The following is a 15,437-nucleotide window of genomic DNA, read 5'->3' on the forward strand; positions in this document are numbered from 1 at the left end:
GAGTTGTGTGACAATAATTCCTTGCTTTCTGAGCATTCTAAGAAAGAACTGAGGCATTAGGCCAGGGTGAATATTAGGACAATAATTCCAGAGTTAGGAGAAAACACTGGGTGAAAACTCATTGATTCCTATTCTCTCTGAAATGTTTAATTTGACATACAAGTGAAACATTTATATGTTAAAACATTTAGGCACTCAATAATGCTTGCTGAAAACATTTAGGAAATGAAAATGAAAAATGCAGAATTCATTACTTTATAATTATACATCCATAAGTGACTGTATGTTTACAAAGCACTTCCCAATCCTAGTCTTCACTTTAGAGCAAAAGAAATAGAATTGAATTAGCATTAGCCATAATAACTCTCAGCTGAACTGCACTTTACAACTTTCCCATATATTATTTCATTGTTGAATGTTAAATGACTTGTACTACACCACTCCAAAGCATGCCAAAAGCAGCACTCACTCCCTCCATACCCAGAGTGCGATGAGCTCATCGGGCCATTTTGCCACTTCATCAGTCCCTGCATCATTATCTAGAGAAATATGGTAAAAGTGTAAGTCCGAGTTTAGCTATTTATGGGATACTGCTGAGGAGTATGATTATGGAGTCTCAAATAATTTACCATAACAAGATTTTGGAATATTTTAATTTCCCAGCTTTCATCAGTTAGAAAATTCCTACTAAAAATTCTAAGTTATAATTTTAGAACTCAAAATAAGATGGACAAATCAGATCCAATAAGCTTCTGTTCACATTTTATTCAAGAAACTCTAATTCTCTTGAATTCCACAGTTTGTGCAATTTACAGGAGACTGTTCCTTCTTTTCTAAATATTTCAGATTATCTCATTTTCTTAAATAATACGAGGTTGTTTCAAACTAGTTTTGTGTGCCCTAAAAATAAGAGTAGAAGGGTTGTGAAACAATATGTTGTCAACAAATAAAACTCATTATCAATACACACTGATCAGCTTGAAATAAACATGAAGCCCAAGTGACACACTGTTTAATAACAACAACAACAAGAACAAATCACTGGGTTGGATATAAGAAATGAGTTTTAATTACTGAGAGTTTGGGCTTAATCTTTCCAGGTACTACTACATATTTCTTTCTTTATCACAAGTGAGATATTGTTGCACAACATTGCCATTGGGAAAACTGAGACTCAAGAACATTTAAGAAAAACTACTGGACAGGTAGCACATAATAGCATGGTCTTTAGTCTCAATCCAATATGATTTTAGTACCAGAGTTTCTACCAACTTAAGCAATTTATTCAAACTTGCCAAGCTTCATTTCCTCGTCTTCATACTGTGGATAATAATAATACCTACACCTCATACAGTTGTGAGAATTCATTAAGAATATGAATATGTGCTTGAATACAGTGCTATGAATACAGTGCTTGAACATGGTAAGTATCCAATAAATGTTAAGCTATATGCTATTAATAATTTTTACTTTATCTAGATATACTGACCAAGAAGTGGCAGATCTGATCTGATGCTGGTTCTGAGTCCAGGAACTTTGTTCTTAGCCATTACAGTATACTGCCTTTCATTGTCTGTAAAATGAGAGCATTCTAAATGTACCACGATTTTCTAGTCCTGAAATATTGTGATATTGGGGCACAAAGATGCTTGTTAATCCCTTGTTTTAGTTATTCTATCCAAATCACAATTATCTATCCAAATTACACAATCCAAATTACTCTATCAGATCACAGAAATTACTAATTAAGCAATGAATTTTGTCATTACAAAAAAGTTAAGTGGTCATTCATTGCTTAGAATCAATTATCTAACCTTAAAAATTTGTGCTAAAATGAGGAACATATCTGTGTAGCTCAGGGTACTTTATTTATAATATGTAAGTAGAAATTAAAGAAAAAAGTCAGGTTCCTTGTTTGAATTCTATAAGAATAGGCATCACTCAACTACACATATGGCTCAAAATTGGCTTTGCCCACAATGGACTTTTTTTTTTATCTTAACTTTGAACCACAAGGCATATACATTTAGTAGGTTAAATTTTCTTTACTTTATTGCTGAAAGGAGTTAGGTGACTCCCAACAGGGAACTGATTGGGTTTGTAAAGCCAAAGTAATCCGAATACTTTAGTTAAACTGACTTAAATGAAACTATCTTGATTTTGAGTTATCATTTTGCATTGTCGTTTTCAAGAGCGCAATTTTACATAGAGATATAGGACATCAAGGGGAAGATTACGTTTCTGAATATCGGTGACTGTATCCCTAATTATGGCTTCACATAAAAGAAGTTAGTTCAGCTTACCACATATTATTTGACAATGGCTGAGCTTTCTTTCTGGAAAGAGGAGCTCTGAAAACTGTTTATGTTTGGAAAAAATGAGATTTCTTCCACTGGACTGAGTTCTTATTTATATATAATTGTGACTTACTCTACTTTTTCAGTGGGGACTATTTCTCATATTCATTCACCCATAAGATGTTCACAGCCAAAGATAGATCTTAAGAGTGTTTAGCAAGCAACGCTCCTAGTATGGTAACTATTTATTAAGTACATACATGTGTATTTAAATTTACCTTTAATTATACTGTTTCAATATGAAACTTAATAGAGTCATATTAATCATTTACTGAAAAAAGAAAATCTACATTCTAAAGCTAACTAAATATCTATCACATTTGAAAAATATAGTATATAATAGGATACTCATGATTTTCTGCTAATATAAATTGGTCTTCATCATGGAGTATCTCAAAAAACTGGCTACCATTTCATTTATGACTAACACGATCAGGAAATAGAGTAATTTCTTCAAGTCTGTTCTCTTTCACAAATTTTTAGGCATTATATTAGTTGTGGTTTCCCTTTGAGACTGCCATTTATTGGTCTTTGTCATCCTTTAGAAAATGGAAGAAAAGTAAATCCCTCCTTTAAAGATTGATTTACAAAGATGGGAAAGAATACAGGAAAAGCTGTTTCCAGTATCATTTATAGTATAGTATCTTCATGTGAAAGGAAACCAGTATCCAAAACTAGCTTTTTAACAAAGAAATAAAAAAGGTGATGAGCTTGAAAGTCATCAAGTTTATCTTTAAAAATTAAAATATTTCAAAATACAGTATGGGGCTTTTATTCTTGCCACCTATTTGCTATCTCACAGCCACCCCATCATGTCAAATAACCTGGGCAAGGAGCCCAATGTGGGACTTGATCCCAGGACCCTGGTATCATGTCCTGAGCTGAAGGCAGATGCTTAACCAAGGGGAGCCACCCAGGTGCCCCTATGGAGTTGACTTTCAAGCAGAATCACTGAAGATGCAAAAATAGTTCTTGTGATGCAGAACTTCTTAAGTAGACTGAATGGATGAAAAAACAAAGGGAATTAGAGAAGAAAACCATTATGGAACTGCCCAGGGCCTGTGCCTGAACTGTCAGTGAGACTGTGAATCACTGGGTCTAAGGTTCAGTGGCCAATTTTAAACAGACCATAGAAATACAAAATGTCTCCAGGAATTTTCTCCCAAATAGTATGATCTTTGATTTTAGGACATCCCTGAAGAAATATAGATTGAAGTCCTCCTCCCAGATATCAGGTTCATAGGAGGTACTGATATCCCAGTGTTGAAGAAAACCCCAAAAATAATTTCTGAAAGCTTTTATTTATAAGCACTCAAGTACCTGACTTGATCTCCAAGATCTATATTTTTGAAATTTGGAAGAATTGGTTTTCTTGAGGTTTCAGAAAATCTGCTATATGGGTCTAGGAATTATCTTCTAAAACCTTTCTGTGGATCCTGAGATCAGTGACCACCAGCATAGATAGTCAGGTTAAGAAGAAAGAATTGAGCTGCATTGATGATATAAACTCATGAGGAGAAATATGTGCACACTTGTCATATTTGAGTGCAGGAATGAGGGCCAGTTGTAGAGTTCTTAGTTTCCAGATCTAATACTGACACAGAACACTAAGAATAATTTAGGGAAGGGGCACCTCGGTGGCTCTGTTGGTTAAGTGTCTGCCTTCTGCTCAGGTCATGAATGATATCAGGGGCCTGGGCTGGAGCCCTACATCGGGTGCTTCGCCCTCTCCCTCTGCCTGCTGCTTCCCCTGCTTGTTCTTTCTCTCTCTCTGTTAAATAAATAAATAAAGTCTTAAAAAAAAAGAAAGAAAGAATTTAAGGAAGAGTCTGGGTTCCCCCCACCCCTGGAAAATTCAACATCTTTTTATAATGAATTCAGCTGTACATTTATTTCTGGGATATTTTAGTGAGTCTTTTGGGATTTTATGTATCTGATCATAAGTAGAATATATTAATAACTGCTTTTATATATCTATAGGAACAAAGCCTCACTTAAGACAGATTTTTAAAAAAATTAGTTTGGGCACCTGGGTCATTCAGTGGGCTAAGCATCCAACTCTTGGTTTCAGCTCAGGTCATGATCTCAGGGTCCTGAGCTCAAGCCCTGCCCTCTCTGCACTCAGTGGGGAGTCTACTTGGATTCTCTCCCTATTTGTCCCTCCCCCTGCTTTTTCTCTTTTTCTCTGAAATAAATAAATCTAAAACACAGTAAGTTCGATTTAGACATTCTCCATTATATACCAAGTTTTTTACATAATAGAGACTGTTTTTACTTGCATATATATGTTTGGTCCTTAAAGTCAACAAGGTGGATCACTTTGGCAAGTGAGCAAGTGATCTAACCAATTAACTCCCTTTGCAAAGTTTTCAGTTATTATCCTCTAAGATGGCAGATAGAATAGGGTATAGAAAAGACATTATCTCTAATTCTCTCATGTTGTATAGAATGTCTTACTTATACAAGACAACATGAGATAAATGTTACATAACCACATGCAAAATCATATTAAATTTTGCACCTGATATTTGCAACATGGAAAGCTAGATGCCAATAACTTTTTCTTCCAAACAATACTTCAAACATTTTTTGATAACCCTTAAAAGGAGAAAATTTATTTTTATATATTTTTATTATTATTATTATGCTATGCTAGTCACCATACAGTATGCCATTATATTTTTGATGTAGTGTTCCAAGATTCATTGTTTATCTATAACACTCAGTACTCCAAGCAATACGTGCCCTCCTTAATACCCATCACCAGACCAACCCATTCCCCACCTCTAAAACCCTCAGTTTATTTCTCAGAGTCCACAGTCTCTCATGGTTCATCTCCCCATCCAATTTCCCCCTTTCATTTTTCCCTTCCTTTTCCCTGTGTCCTCCATGCTATTCCTTATGTTCCATGAGTAAGTGAAACCATATGATAATTGGCTTTCTCTGCTTGACTTATTTCACTGAGCATAATCTCCTCCAGTCCCATCCATGCCAATGCAAAAGTTGTGTACTCATCATTTCTGATAGCTGAGTAATATTCCATTGTATATAGGGAACACATCTTCTTTATCCATTCATCTGCTGAAGGGCATCTTGGCTCTTTAACTCAGTTTGGTTATTGCGGAACTTGCTGCTATGAACATTGGGATGCAAATGGCCCTTCTTTTCACAACATGTGTATCTTTGGTGTAAATCACCAGTAGTGTAATTGCCAGTCACAGGGTAGTTCTATTTTTAATTTTTTGAGGAACTTCCACACTGTTTTCCAGAGTGACTGCACCAACTTGCATTCCCACCAATAGTGTAAGAGGATTCCCCTCTGCCCACATCCTTAAAAGGAGAAAGCTTAAAGCAAAAAATTTACCCTGCTGTTCTGTGCCGTCATACATTCACTGTTTTATTGCTTCAATATAATCTTTAAGACCTTCCTTGCCCAAATTCACATATAATTTAAAATATTACCTCATATTTCCATAGTCTTCAAAACTTTCATATTTTAATGGCTGAAAATATTGTATTACAATGATGGGAGATTTACTTACATGATCAGTCTTCTGTTGCCAGACAGTATGTTTTTGTCTTCCCTTGCCCAATCCCTGGCATTACACAAAAAAAAGGAGAAAAATTTGTAATTTATACCTCTGTAAGTTTTTTCTTTTTCTTCTGAATGCTTTCCTTGGGATAGATGTCTTGGAATTAAGTTACTGGTCAGCAATTTTATTTCAGTTGTCTCTTGCCATAATCTCCCTAGGGAGAAATCACATACTTAGCATTCAAGTATATTTGTTCATATGTAGATTTTCCAGACTATTTTAGATCAAAGTATACCATATGTTTAAATAGAAATATTAACAACAGGTCTAGTAGCAGTCATTTCTGAGCAGAGATTTAACTCATTTAATAAAGTAGTATATTTAAAAGCGTACATGAGATAAATTAGAACAACACTCCCAACTCTCCATATCAAGTGCTACAGAAAAGAGTATGCTTTGAAATCAGACACACCTGCATTCAAATCCAAATGTTTCTGCCTACATGATTATTTTCCTCTTCCTCACTGGGAAAAGAAAGGATAATATGTATCTCCTGTAGTCACTGTTAGAATAAAATTAAATGAGGAGGAAATTACTGAGGTCAATGCTTTAAAATCTAAGACCTTTGTGTTCTTTCTAGAGATAATGAAAAGTCATCTGGGGTCTATTTTTTTTTTTTTTTTTGACCAATCTAAGTTATTTATTTAAGCCATCTCCTGCCACAAGCAAAGGGATGGAAGATCAGTATACTGGTCATCATTTGATACAAGTAAGGAAGGTGAGCTTATGGTCCCATAGACTTTTCTGGTCCGTGTGCAGAGCCATGGTCCAAACCAGTGCTGTGGTCCCCATTGGGTGGTGGTCCAGGTTCTATTCATCTTCATAGCCGGTTGGAAGTGGATTCACGTGAGAGTTATGGAATAGAGTATGATTACCATCTCCCCAGGGAAAGGGCTTGGACCTGATGCGGAGATGAGGGTAGGCGACGAACTCGGGTCTCTCATGCTCTCCATGTTGCGACTTCAGGAAGACATTCAGCATGCTCACAGCCACGCCGGGGAGCGCTACGAAGTAGGTGAGAGCCTTCCACATGCGTGCTGAGCCCTCCTCGCCGTGGGCGCCACTGGACATGGGCCGCCCCAGCTGTGCCCCGGACCGACCTAGCAGCCCAGACAACCGCAACAGAGGAGACGCCACCGCCGCCATTTTCAAGCTGGACCATCTGGGGTCTATCTTAAATTCAATATTAGTTGATTTTGGGGATTACAAAGTATTTGGTTGTCCCATAGTTTATGAATAGCAAGCATATTCAAATGGGAATTCAAATTGCTGTGACCGTCTAAAGATTACCAATTCTTGATTTACTTTTATAGCAGAAATGAGATAATGTGAACTAATAGCTGTAAGTGTGAGTTTGATAATATTGCTTCTTTATATCTGGCCCTTATTTAGGCTTTTGTGTACTTGTGTATGTCTAAGCATCTATGAAACTATGTTCATTTTCTGGACAAAAGGACAAAATTATTTTACTGGTCAAATTAAAAAAAAGGAGATCTCCAAATATTTACAGCCCCATGTTTGACAAAAAGAAGCCAGAAATATTTGCCAGTTTGAATAGTATGCTGGACAGTACCAAGGGGTAGATTATTTGCATGTAGAAGAACACAGACTGAACCCTAGGTAAGGCCACATTTTATTAAGAACTTATATGATTTACCTGTGAAGAGAACACATTCATTTCTCTGGTATCTGAAGGTAGAGAGGAAGGCCTGTGAAGAAAGAGAAAACTAGTAAAGACAAAGGATATGAGATATGAAACAAATGCAGACATTTATCCTTAGTCATATACAGTTGTTTTTGGTTTGTTTTTGTTTTTGCTATCCTCAAAAATATATAGTATTGTTAGGAACTAGTCTCTCCTGGAGGGATCACTGGCATCCCCTCATCAAACAATTTCCTGAAGGTTTAAAGGAGAGTCTAAGCTTTACAGTGTCATGGGGAGTTGAAGAAACCATTTATTCTGGTCTTGCATGACAATCATTTGAAAATGATTTTCATAAATTCAACAGTGAGTTCTATACACATTCTAAAGATGTCCAGCTGTATCCTGCTGATAGTCACAAAGACAACTATCAGAAATTCTAAGTGTTGGATTCTGCTTTACCATTTGTACTTGTCTCATTTCTCCCTTGTTGCTTTGTATTTCTTACCATATAATTTTATTAAGAATTTTTAAAAAGAGAGAAAAATCCCATAAACTTCAAGTAACATTTCATCAAAGATTACAAAGAGGAAACCACCAAACAGAAGCAGCCTAATATTCAGTCACATCAAGAGTCTCTACTATGAAACCCATGGATTTGACAGAGGCTTTGTTGAGCTGCCCAGATTTTTTTCATTTGTGTGAGGCAAAGCTGGCAGCAGATGTCTCGTTATACACTTTGTTCAGGCAAAGTATGCTTAATTTACACACACCTGACTTTTTATTCAAACAACTGGGGCAATGCAAAATTTCTCAGGTCATAAAAAGAATAACTGAAAAGATACAAAGAAACAAAAATTAGATGGATGAAGCTCAAAAATTATGTTTGTCACCACAGAGATTTCTTTTATTTTTAATTTTTTAATTGAACTTCCTGAAATCTCTAATCACTTCAACTGGACAAGAATAAGAAAAGGATGTTTATTTCTACCTCAATATAAAAAGAAATCTTGGAATACTTAAATTACAGTTAAGTCAATTTCTCCCTACAGATAATTTAGTCTGAAAGAATGCCCAGATTTTAGAGGGATATGCAATCACTTATTTGAAGCCATTGTTTAGCCTCCTCTTTTGATGTTCTTCCACTATCAATGTGACTATGTCACATCCATGTGAGGGGCACAGGGAAAAAAAAAAAGTTGAAAACAATCATACATCAGTTCTAGCTGAAACATAATTATGACCCATTAAGAAAAGTATGTTCTTAATAATAAACTTTTCAAATACCTAAATCATATCCCCTCATGATGGAGAGCGTGCCACTAGGTACCTCTACTACCAGATCTTTCAAGCCCAATCAGTTCCACCATGGCTGGCACCATTAACGGGTGCAGCTGCCAAAGTCAGAATATGTAAGTTCAGGATTTCATCCACCCCTACCAACCCAATCAAACTGAAAGAGCTTTTCCTTTGGCCCCGTTTGTTTCCTAACCTCATCCTGATAGAGCCTTAAATTAACAATTTTTTTAAACCCTTCCTTGAGTCTACTGACACATAACCTGCTCCCTGAGAGCACTTGGGGAGTCTGCATTATTTTAGAGCACTTAAATGTTTTAAAGTACTCTTTAGTTTGCAAAATGACTAATTTATTGTGTCATGTTAATGAACTGTCCAAAGCAGCTTTCCAAAAAGGAAAAATGTTTCCAGAAAGCAGTTGATACACTGAACAGAATCTATTTAAAATTTATTCACGTAAGACTTTGAAAACATTAATCAGCTACATGACAGTCTGGATTTTCATATTTTTAAACCCCAGCCCAACAGGGAAGTAGCCACTATTTAATCATTTCTCAAGAGGCATCCTGCTCTAGTGGAAACTGCAAGGACCAGGGGGAAAAAACAGATTTTAAGTTGTACCCAACGCCAATTGATTGGTAATGGCTTCTTAAAGTACTGGGTAGAAAAGGACTCTGGGATGACATGGAAGCAAGGAGCAAAAGGGTGTTGAAATTGATTAGCGATGACTGTCATGTGCTCCGGAAATGGCCATGACAGTTTATGTGCCACAGATCCACAGCGTGCATGGGCTATGAAGATAAAAGCCCTAGATTCCAACCATGGCGTTCTAATTTTAAAGTTCTAGACCTTGTGTAACTAAACCTTTCAGTTTCAGGTTCCTCACCACTAAAGAAGGCTATATCTGTAGCTGTTTTAGTTGTAAAAGCAGAGGAGAACAAGTGAGAAAAAACGACAACTTACTTTTAAAGCAGTGTTTACTTTTTGTTGTTGTTGTTGTTGTTAAGCTTCTTTAAAGTGCAACCAAAAAATCCTTTTTGTTCCAATATGAAACCAAGTTATTTTTCAATAATTAGGCACACAGAGCAGTGCGCAAGCTCATTTTGAACCTCCTTACCTTACAATAAGGCCCGGCTCGCTGGCCTGGAGCGCCTCGGAGAAGAACATGGCGGGCCAAACTGTTGCCTTTCCCCGGAAGTGGCAGACGAGAATCTCGGGAATCTCGGGAGAGCCGGGGATTCCCAGCGCGCATGCTCCTAAGTCCAGGCCAAGGGTGTTCAGGGGCACGCGCGGCTGGAAACGCAGAGTCAGTGAAGGGGTTGCTGGGGCTTAGTAGGCGGCGACTTCCGGGAAGAAGGAGCAGAGTGGAGAGCTGCAAAGCGTGTAAAAGGATGGGTCCTGTGGACTGTACCTGGGATTCCAGCCTTGAAAGAAAGTGCTTTCGGACTGTGCCTTGTGCTTCTAGAGAATGAAATGCCGGTGGCCTGGATTTGTGGGGTGAGCCTCCCTGCTATAGGGCCACAGGAGGATTTAATTATTCCTTTTTTATTGTGGTTAAAGAGGAAATTTTGTTGCAACCTCCTGTAAACTCGTATTTTCCAAGTTATAAAATTGAATATACTGCCACCCAATGAGCTAGGTGTAGACACCAAACGCTTTGCTTCCCATTCTTTTGCTTTAGAGATAGTGCTGACTTATTTAGGTGTGAAAAATATGTCTGTTCTTAAATGTGAATGGCCTTGAAGTGATGACTGTTGAAGCTGCATGGTTCTTCTCATGACTTGGTACTTCTGTACTTACTAGAAAATTTTTGTAATAAAACTTAAAAAAATAAAACTTAGGCACAAAAAAATCTTTTAAGATATTTTAAGGCCACAAAATCTGAAAACTGCACAGATGAGCATATGTTTTATTATAATATCCCTATTGTTTTAATTAACCAAGAACTTAATTTAGTTGCCATTAGATTTATGAAACACAGAAAGCTTTTAAGATCATTTGATTAAATGTAAATGCATCTTTTTTATTATTTCTTATTTGTAATGTCCTAAGTATACTGCTAAACATGTACATAGAATATATCATATATTATAAATTATGAAAGCAAATATTTCCTCAGATATCCAAATTGTTTTACATCACACTGAGTAATAACTTATGTTTTCATTTTAAGTAATGTTTTCATTATTATAAGACATAGGTTTAGCAAGTACAGAATTATAAATCCATTCTTTTCAGATTTAAAATGGCACATTAATTCTTCAGCTGATAGATCTCAATGTATATTATTCACTTACCCCCTGTTAAAAGATAAACTGAGGCACATTAAAATTTATGAGAGTTTATTTGAGCAAAAATGTATTAGAATCAGGCAGAGCCAGACAGAGAGTGGTTAGAAGCACTGTACCGATAGGATTTGAAGGAAGAGGTTTTTGTAGAGAACATGGGAAGCAAAGGAAGGAAAAGTATTCCTTTGGCTATACCTTAAGTGTTTGCTTTATTTGGAAAAGCTTAGCTATTTGTGATTGTTCTTAAGTGTCCTTTTTTTTCCCCAGATTCCAGTGAATTGACTCTGGCTGAGGTTTTGGTTTGCTTACATAAGCTATGAAGACAGTTGAGCCACCTTAGCCTAATGGCCTTCTTGTTTAATTACTTTAACATTCCTAATTTTGTTTCTAAAAATTAGAGCTATGTATTTGTATTAGGCAAGAGGATATCTTTATTATGTTTGCTACCTCTGCCTTCTGAGGACATCTTGCTAAAAATCTCTCTTAAGGATCTTGTGAAGTTGATTTGTTTATTCATTGCAGTGGCAGCAGCTGTTAGATTTGAGAAGCAAGAATGGTAATTAGCAGAGGAAAGAAAATTTAAACTGAAAATGACCACATTCCTTTAGTTATAGTAGAAAAATAAGTCTTTCATAGAAAAGATGATTGTAGCTCTAAGAGTTGGTGTAAGAAACCCAAGGAATATCAACTAGTAATGTAATTAAATGTAGACACTGTCTATGCAAAGCTGAGACAGTCAGCTGAAAAGTGAAAAATTGTGGTCAACAAGTTGTTTTGTCTATATGATAGGAAAAAAAGAGAGGTTTTGTTTTGTTTTTATTTTTGCATTGTTAAATTGATTCCTATTTTAAACATTATATTAATTGGGTATTTTGTTCTGTGGGCACAGGATTAGAAAACCTGTATAACAACGTCAAAGGGGCAACCACACTAAAGTTCACTAATGTTGGTTATTATTGGTTGGTTAATTGATTTAACACCAGCCAGGTTATTTTAAGTCTCAGGAGGAATATTTTTACAACTGAACAAGAAAGACTTCTTTAGGAAAGTATAACCATACGAGTTCATCAATTTTTAAAGCAAGCAATTCTTTCCACATGGCATAGAATTTTAAATATGGAAGGCAAATTAGAAGATGTAAACTGAATTCAGAAGTAAAATACAGTTTCTTTTCAATTGAATACATAAAAGGCAAAAGGAAAATTCTACACTTGCTGTATAATCTCTTCAGTTATTTACTACCTCATTCAACTCCAGTGACTTTTCTTTTGTTGCTGCCTTCACTTAACTACTTCATTAAGAAAAATACTGTTATGTAGAACTCACAATTTTCCTCAGAAATACCAGCACTAGAAATGTGGAGTCCCCAAAAAGGAGCCACTTATAAGAGTTAAAAATTCTGAATGGAAAATTTTGTTTTATATCTTACAATATCATGCACATTTTGCATTCAGCATCACAGAAACTCGTATTTGTTTAAAAAAGAAAAGATTTTTTTTTTTTAATGATTTGCTAGAAGATGGGAGAGAAGAATCTAGAAGAATTTTCTACCTGGTGGTAGAGTAGTGTAAATTATGCTCACTTTCTCGGAATGTAGAATGCTTAGTATCAAATTCTACTCTTCTTCCTAGGGGTGTTCTTGGTCAAATTCCTTAGCCTCTCTATGCCTTAATTTCATGATCTCAAAAATGGGAAGATTAATACCTCTTAGAGATTCAGAGTGAGAATTAAAAGCAAAAAACATTTGTAAACTTCATATACCAGTGACTGTACACTGATATATACACGTGATAAATACTCTGGAAAATAAGCTACTACTTGTATTTTTCCTTATATATAAGAAAATTTAAACTGTAAAGAGTTAACTGCATGTTGGGTGTAGCATCCTCATATATTCTCTTTTCTACATGTTAAAGTGCTTTGAGGAATAGCACCCTTCGAAATACAAGAATGCAACCATCTTTCAAAAATCAGCCCTTCAGTATATATTTATTGAGCATTTACCAAATATTCTATTAGACACCAGGAATATTTATAATGCCAAAGAGAGGGTAAAATGCAATATTTTTTAGCTATTACTGAAATGTTAATAATTACAATGATGTGCATTTTATGTTAATTCAGATTTTGCTAGTTTAAAGTAGTATAAAATATTAACAAAATCTAGTTTTATTAACCAAATTTTCAAAAAAATAATTCAAATGCTTATTTGCATTTATTTCTATGAGATACTCAGTCTTGGATTAGGTGAGTTTTGAATAATACAAAGTCTTCAAAAATACATGCTTTACATAAAATTTTTATTGCCAGGGCACCTGGGCAGTTCAGTGGTGAAGGTCTGCCTGCAGCTCAGGTCATTATCTCAGGGGTCCTGGAAAGGAGCCCTGCCCTGGGTTGGGCTCCCTGCTCAGTAGGAGTCTGAGCTTCTCCCTCTCCCTTGCCCTCTGCCCTCCCTGGACACATGCTTGCTTGCTCTCTCTCTCAAATAAATAAATAAAATCTTTGGGAACCTGGATGGCAGAGTTGGTTAAGTCTCTGCCTTCAGCTCAGGTCATGATCTCACGGTCCTGGGATGGAGCTACTGTGTTGGGCTCCCTGCTTAGCAGGAAGCCTGCTTCTCCCCTTCCTCTACCATTCCCCAGCTTGTGCTCTCTGGCTCTATCTCTCTGTCAAATAAATAAATAAAATCTTAAAAATAATAAAATCCTTTAAAAAAATAATTGGCTGAGAGGGTTTCTAATCAGTGGTTACCTTCTTTTGTCAAAAGACTATAAAGAAAATTTTGATTGAAGTGTGACATATACATAGAAAGGTGTACACATCATAGGACCACAAATAGTTTGGTGAATTTTTACAAATTTATGACCTTATTTTAATCAACATATACCTCAGAATCAACATATTACAAGAAAATTAAGAAATTTTTCTCAGGCTCTCTGCCAGTGACTACCCCACTATAAGGGAACCCTCTGTCCTAACTTCAGACACCATTGATTGATTAGTTTTGCTTGTTTTTCTACTGTATATGAAAGAGTCATTCAAAAAAAAAGTCATTCAATATATACTCTTTTGTGTCTAACTCATTTTAGGCAGTATTATGTTTGCATTTTTTTTTCTCCACACAAATATATATGGGACATCCCATACAACTAAATATTGTATGTTTCCATATGCTAGGCTCTATAAATACATCCTATGCATAATAATTTTTAATAACATTAATCTGAAAAATACATGCTACTATTACTTGAACTTTATTGATGTGAACACTAAGCCTTAGAGTGGTACATTATTCTCCCAAGTTGTGCAGTTATAAGTGGTAAAACTGAAGAGTCTCAACTCAAATCTAACTTCAAAGTCCAAAGAAATCCTCACATTATTATAGCTCTCATATTAGAAATATATTATTTTACCAAGACCTTGGTTCATGCATGAAAGAGATACTTGATTTGGGGGAGAGCCAATTTTAATACCCTAGCTTGCTGATAAATATCACTGGCAGTGTATAAAATAGTATTGATTTGAGTGATTAATGGTATGGCATGATATTTTTTAAATCTATAAAAGAACTACTTTTTTCCCCCTGAAGTTAAATAACCTAGTATTAGTTAATGTGATGAGGAATAACAATTTTTTAGATTTCAAAATCAGAAGTTACACAAAAATATGTCAGATATTCAGGAAAAACTCATTCACTGCAGCTCTCTCCTTTGCTTTTGCAAATAGTAGCTATAATTCATATTCTGAGCATATTCTAGATACAACTCAATATATAATGTGTCTCACAATATAATTGTGTCTTAAATACATGAAAAACATTCAACTTCCCTTAAGCTAAGAAATCAAATATTTGGTAGCAAGAATTAAAAAAAAAATCCATATTTTAAAGTAATAAAAAAGAGGACTTCTTTTCAAAGAATAGTTCATAGAAGGAGCCTTTAACAAGTATCTACTAACGGGGGAACCTGGGTGGCTCAGTCTTTTAAGCATCTGCCTTCGTTTCAGCTCAGGATATGATCCTAGGGTTCTGGAATTGAGCCCTACCTACATCAGGCTTCCTGTTCAGCGTGGAGCCTGCTTCTCCCTCTGCCGCTTCCCCTGGTTGCACTCTATCCCTCTCTTTCAGATAGAAATAAATTTTTTTTAAGTATCTACTAACAAATTATTGGTAAACCAAAGAAGTCTATAATCTAGAACTTTTTTCAACTTCATTTTTCTTTTAGAAATTCCATTTCTAAAGGTCATGGATTCTCTATATGTA

The 15,437-nt window shown here is 35.6% G+C and overlaps 1 protein-coding gene and 1 long non-coding RNA gene across 2 annotated transcripts; both read right to left on the reverse strand.

Annotated features, from left to right (window-relative positions):
• Positions 1 to 755: 755 nt before the first annotated feature.
• LOC123386946 lies at positions 756 to 10,069 on the reverse strand. Its single transcript, XR_006601499.1, has 5 exons — positions 10,006 to 10,069; positions 7,608 to 7,659; positions 5,900 to 5,953; positions 1,490 to 1,573; positions 756 to 900 (listed from the first exon to the last, which is right to left on the reverse strand). It is a non-coding gene; the product is annotated as an uncharacterized LOC123386946 (long non-coding RNA).
• On the reverse strand, positions 6,759 to 7,111 carry LOC106007283 (cytochrome c oxidase subunit 6A1, mitochondrial-like). Its single transcript, XM_045063144.1, has one exon. The coding sequence runs from the start codon at positions 7,094 to 7,096 to the stop codon at positions 6,761 to 6,763; it is 336 nt and encodes a 111-aa protein (XP_044919079.1). The 5' UTR covers positions 7,097 to 7,111; the 3' UTR covers positions 6,759 to 6,760.
• Positions 10,070 to 15,437: the final 5,368 nt, after the last annotated feature.

The sequence above is a fragment of the Mustela putorius genome, unplaced genomic scaffold (assembly GCF_011764305.1).
Source record: "Mustela putorius furo isolate JIRA1106 unplaced genomic scaffold, ASM1176430v1.1 tig00003846_pilon_pilon_pilon, whole genome shotgun sequence".
Lineage (NCBI taxonomy): Eukaryota > Metazoa > Chordata > Mammalia > Carnivora > Mustelidae > Mustela > Mustela putorius.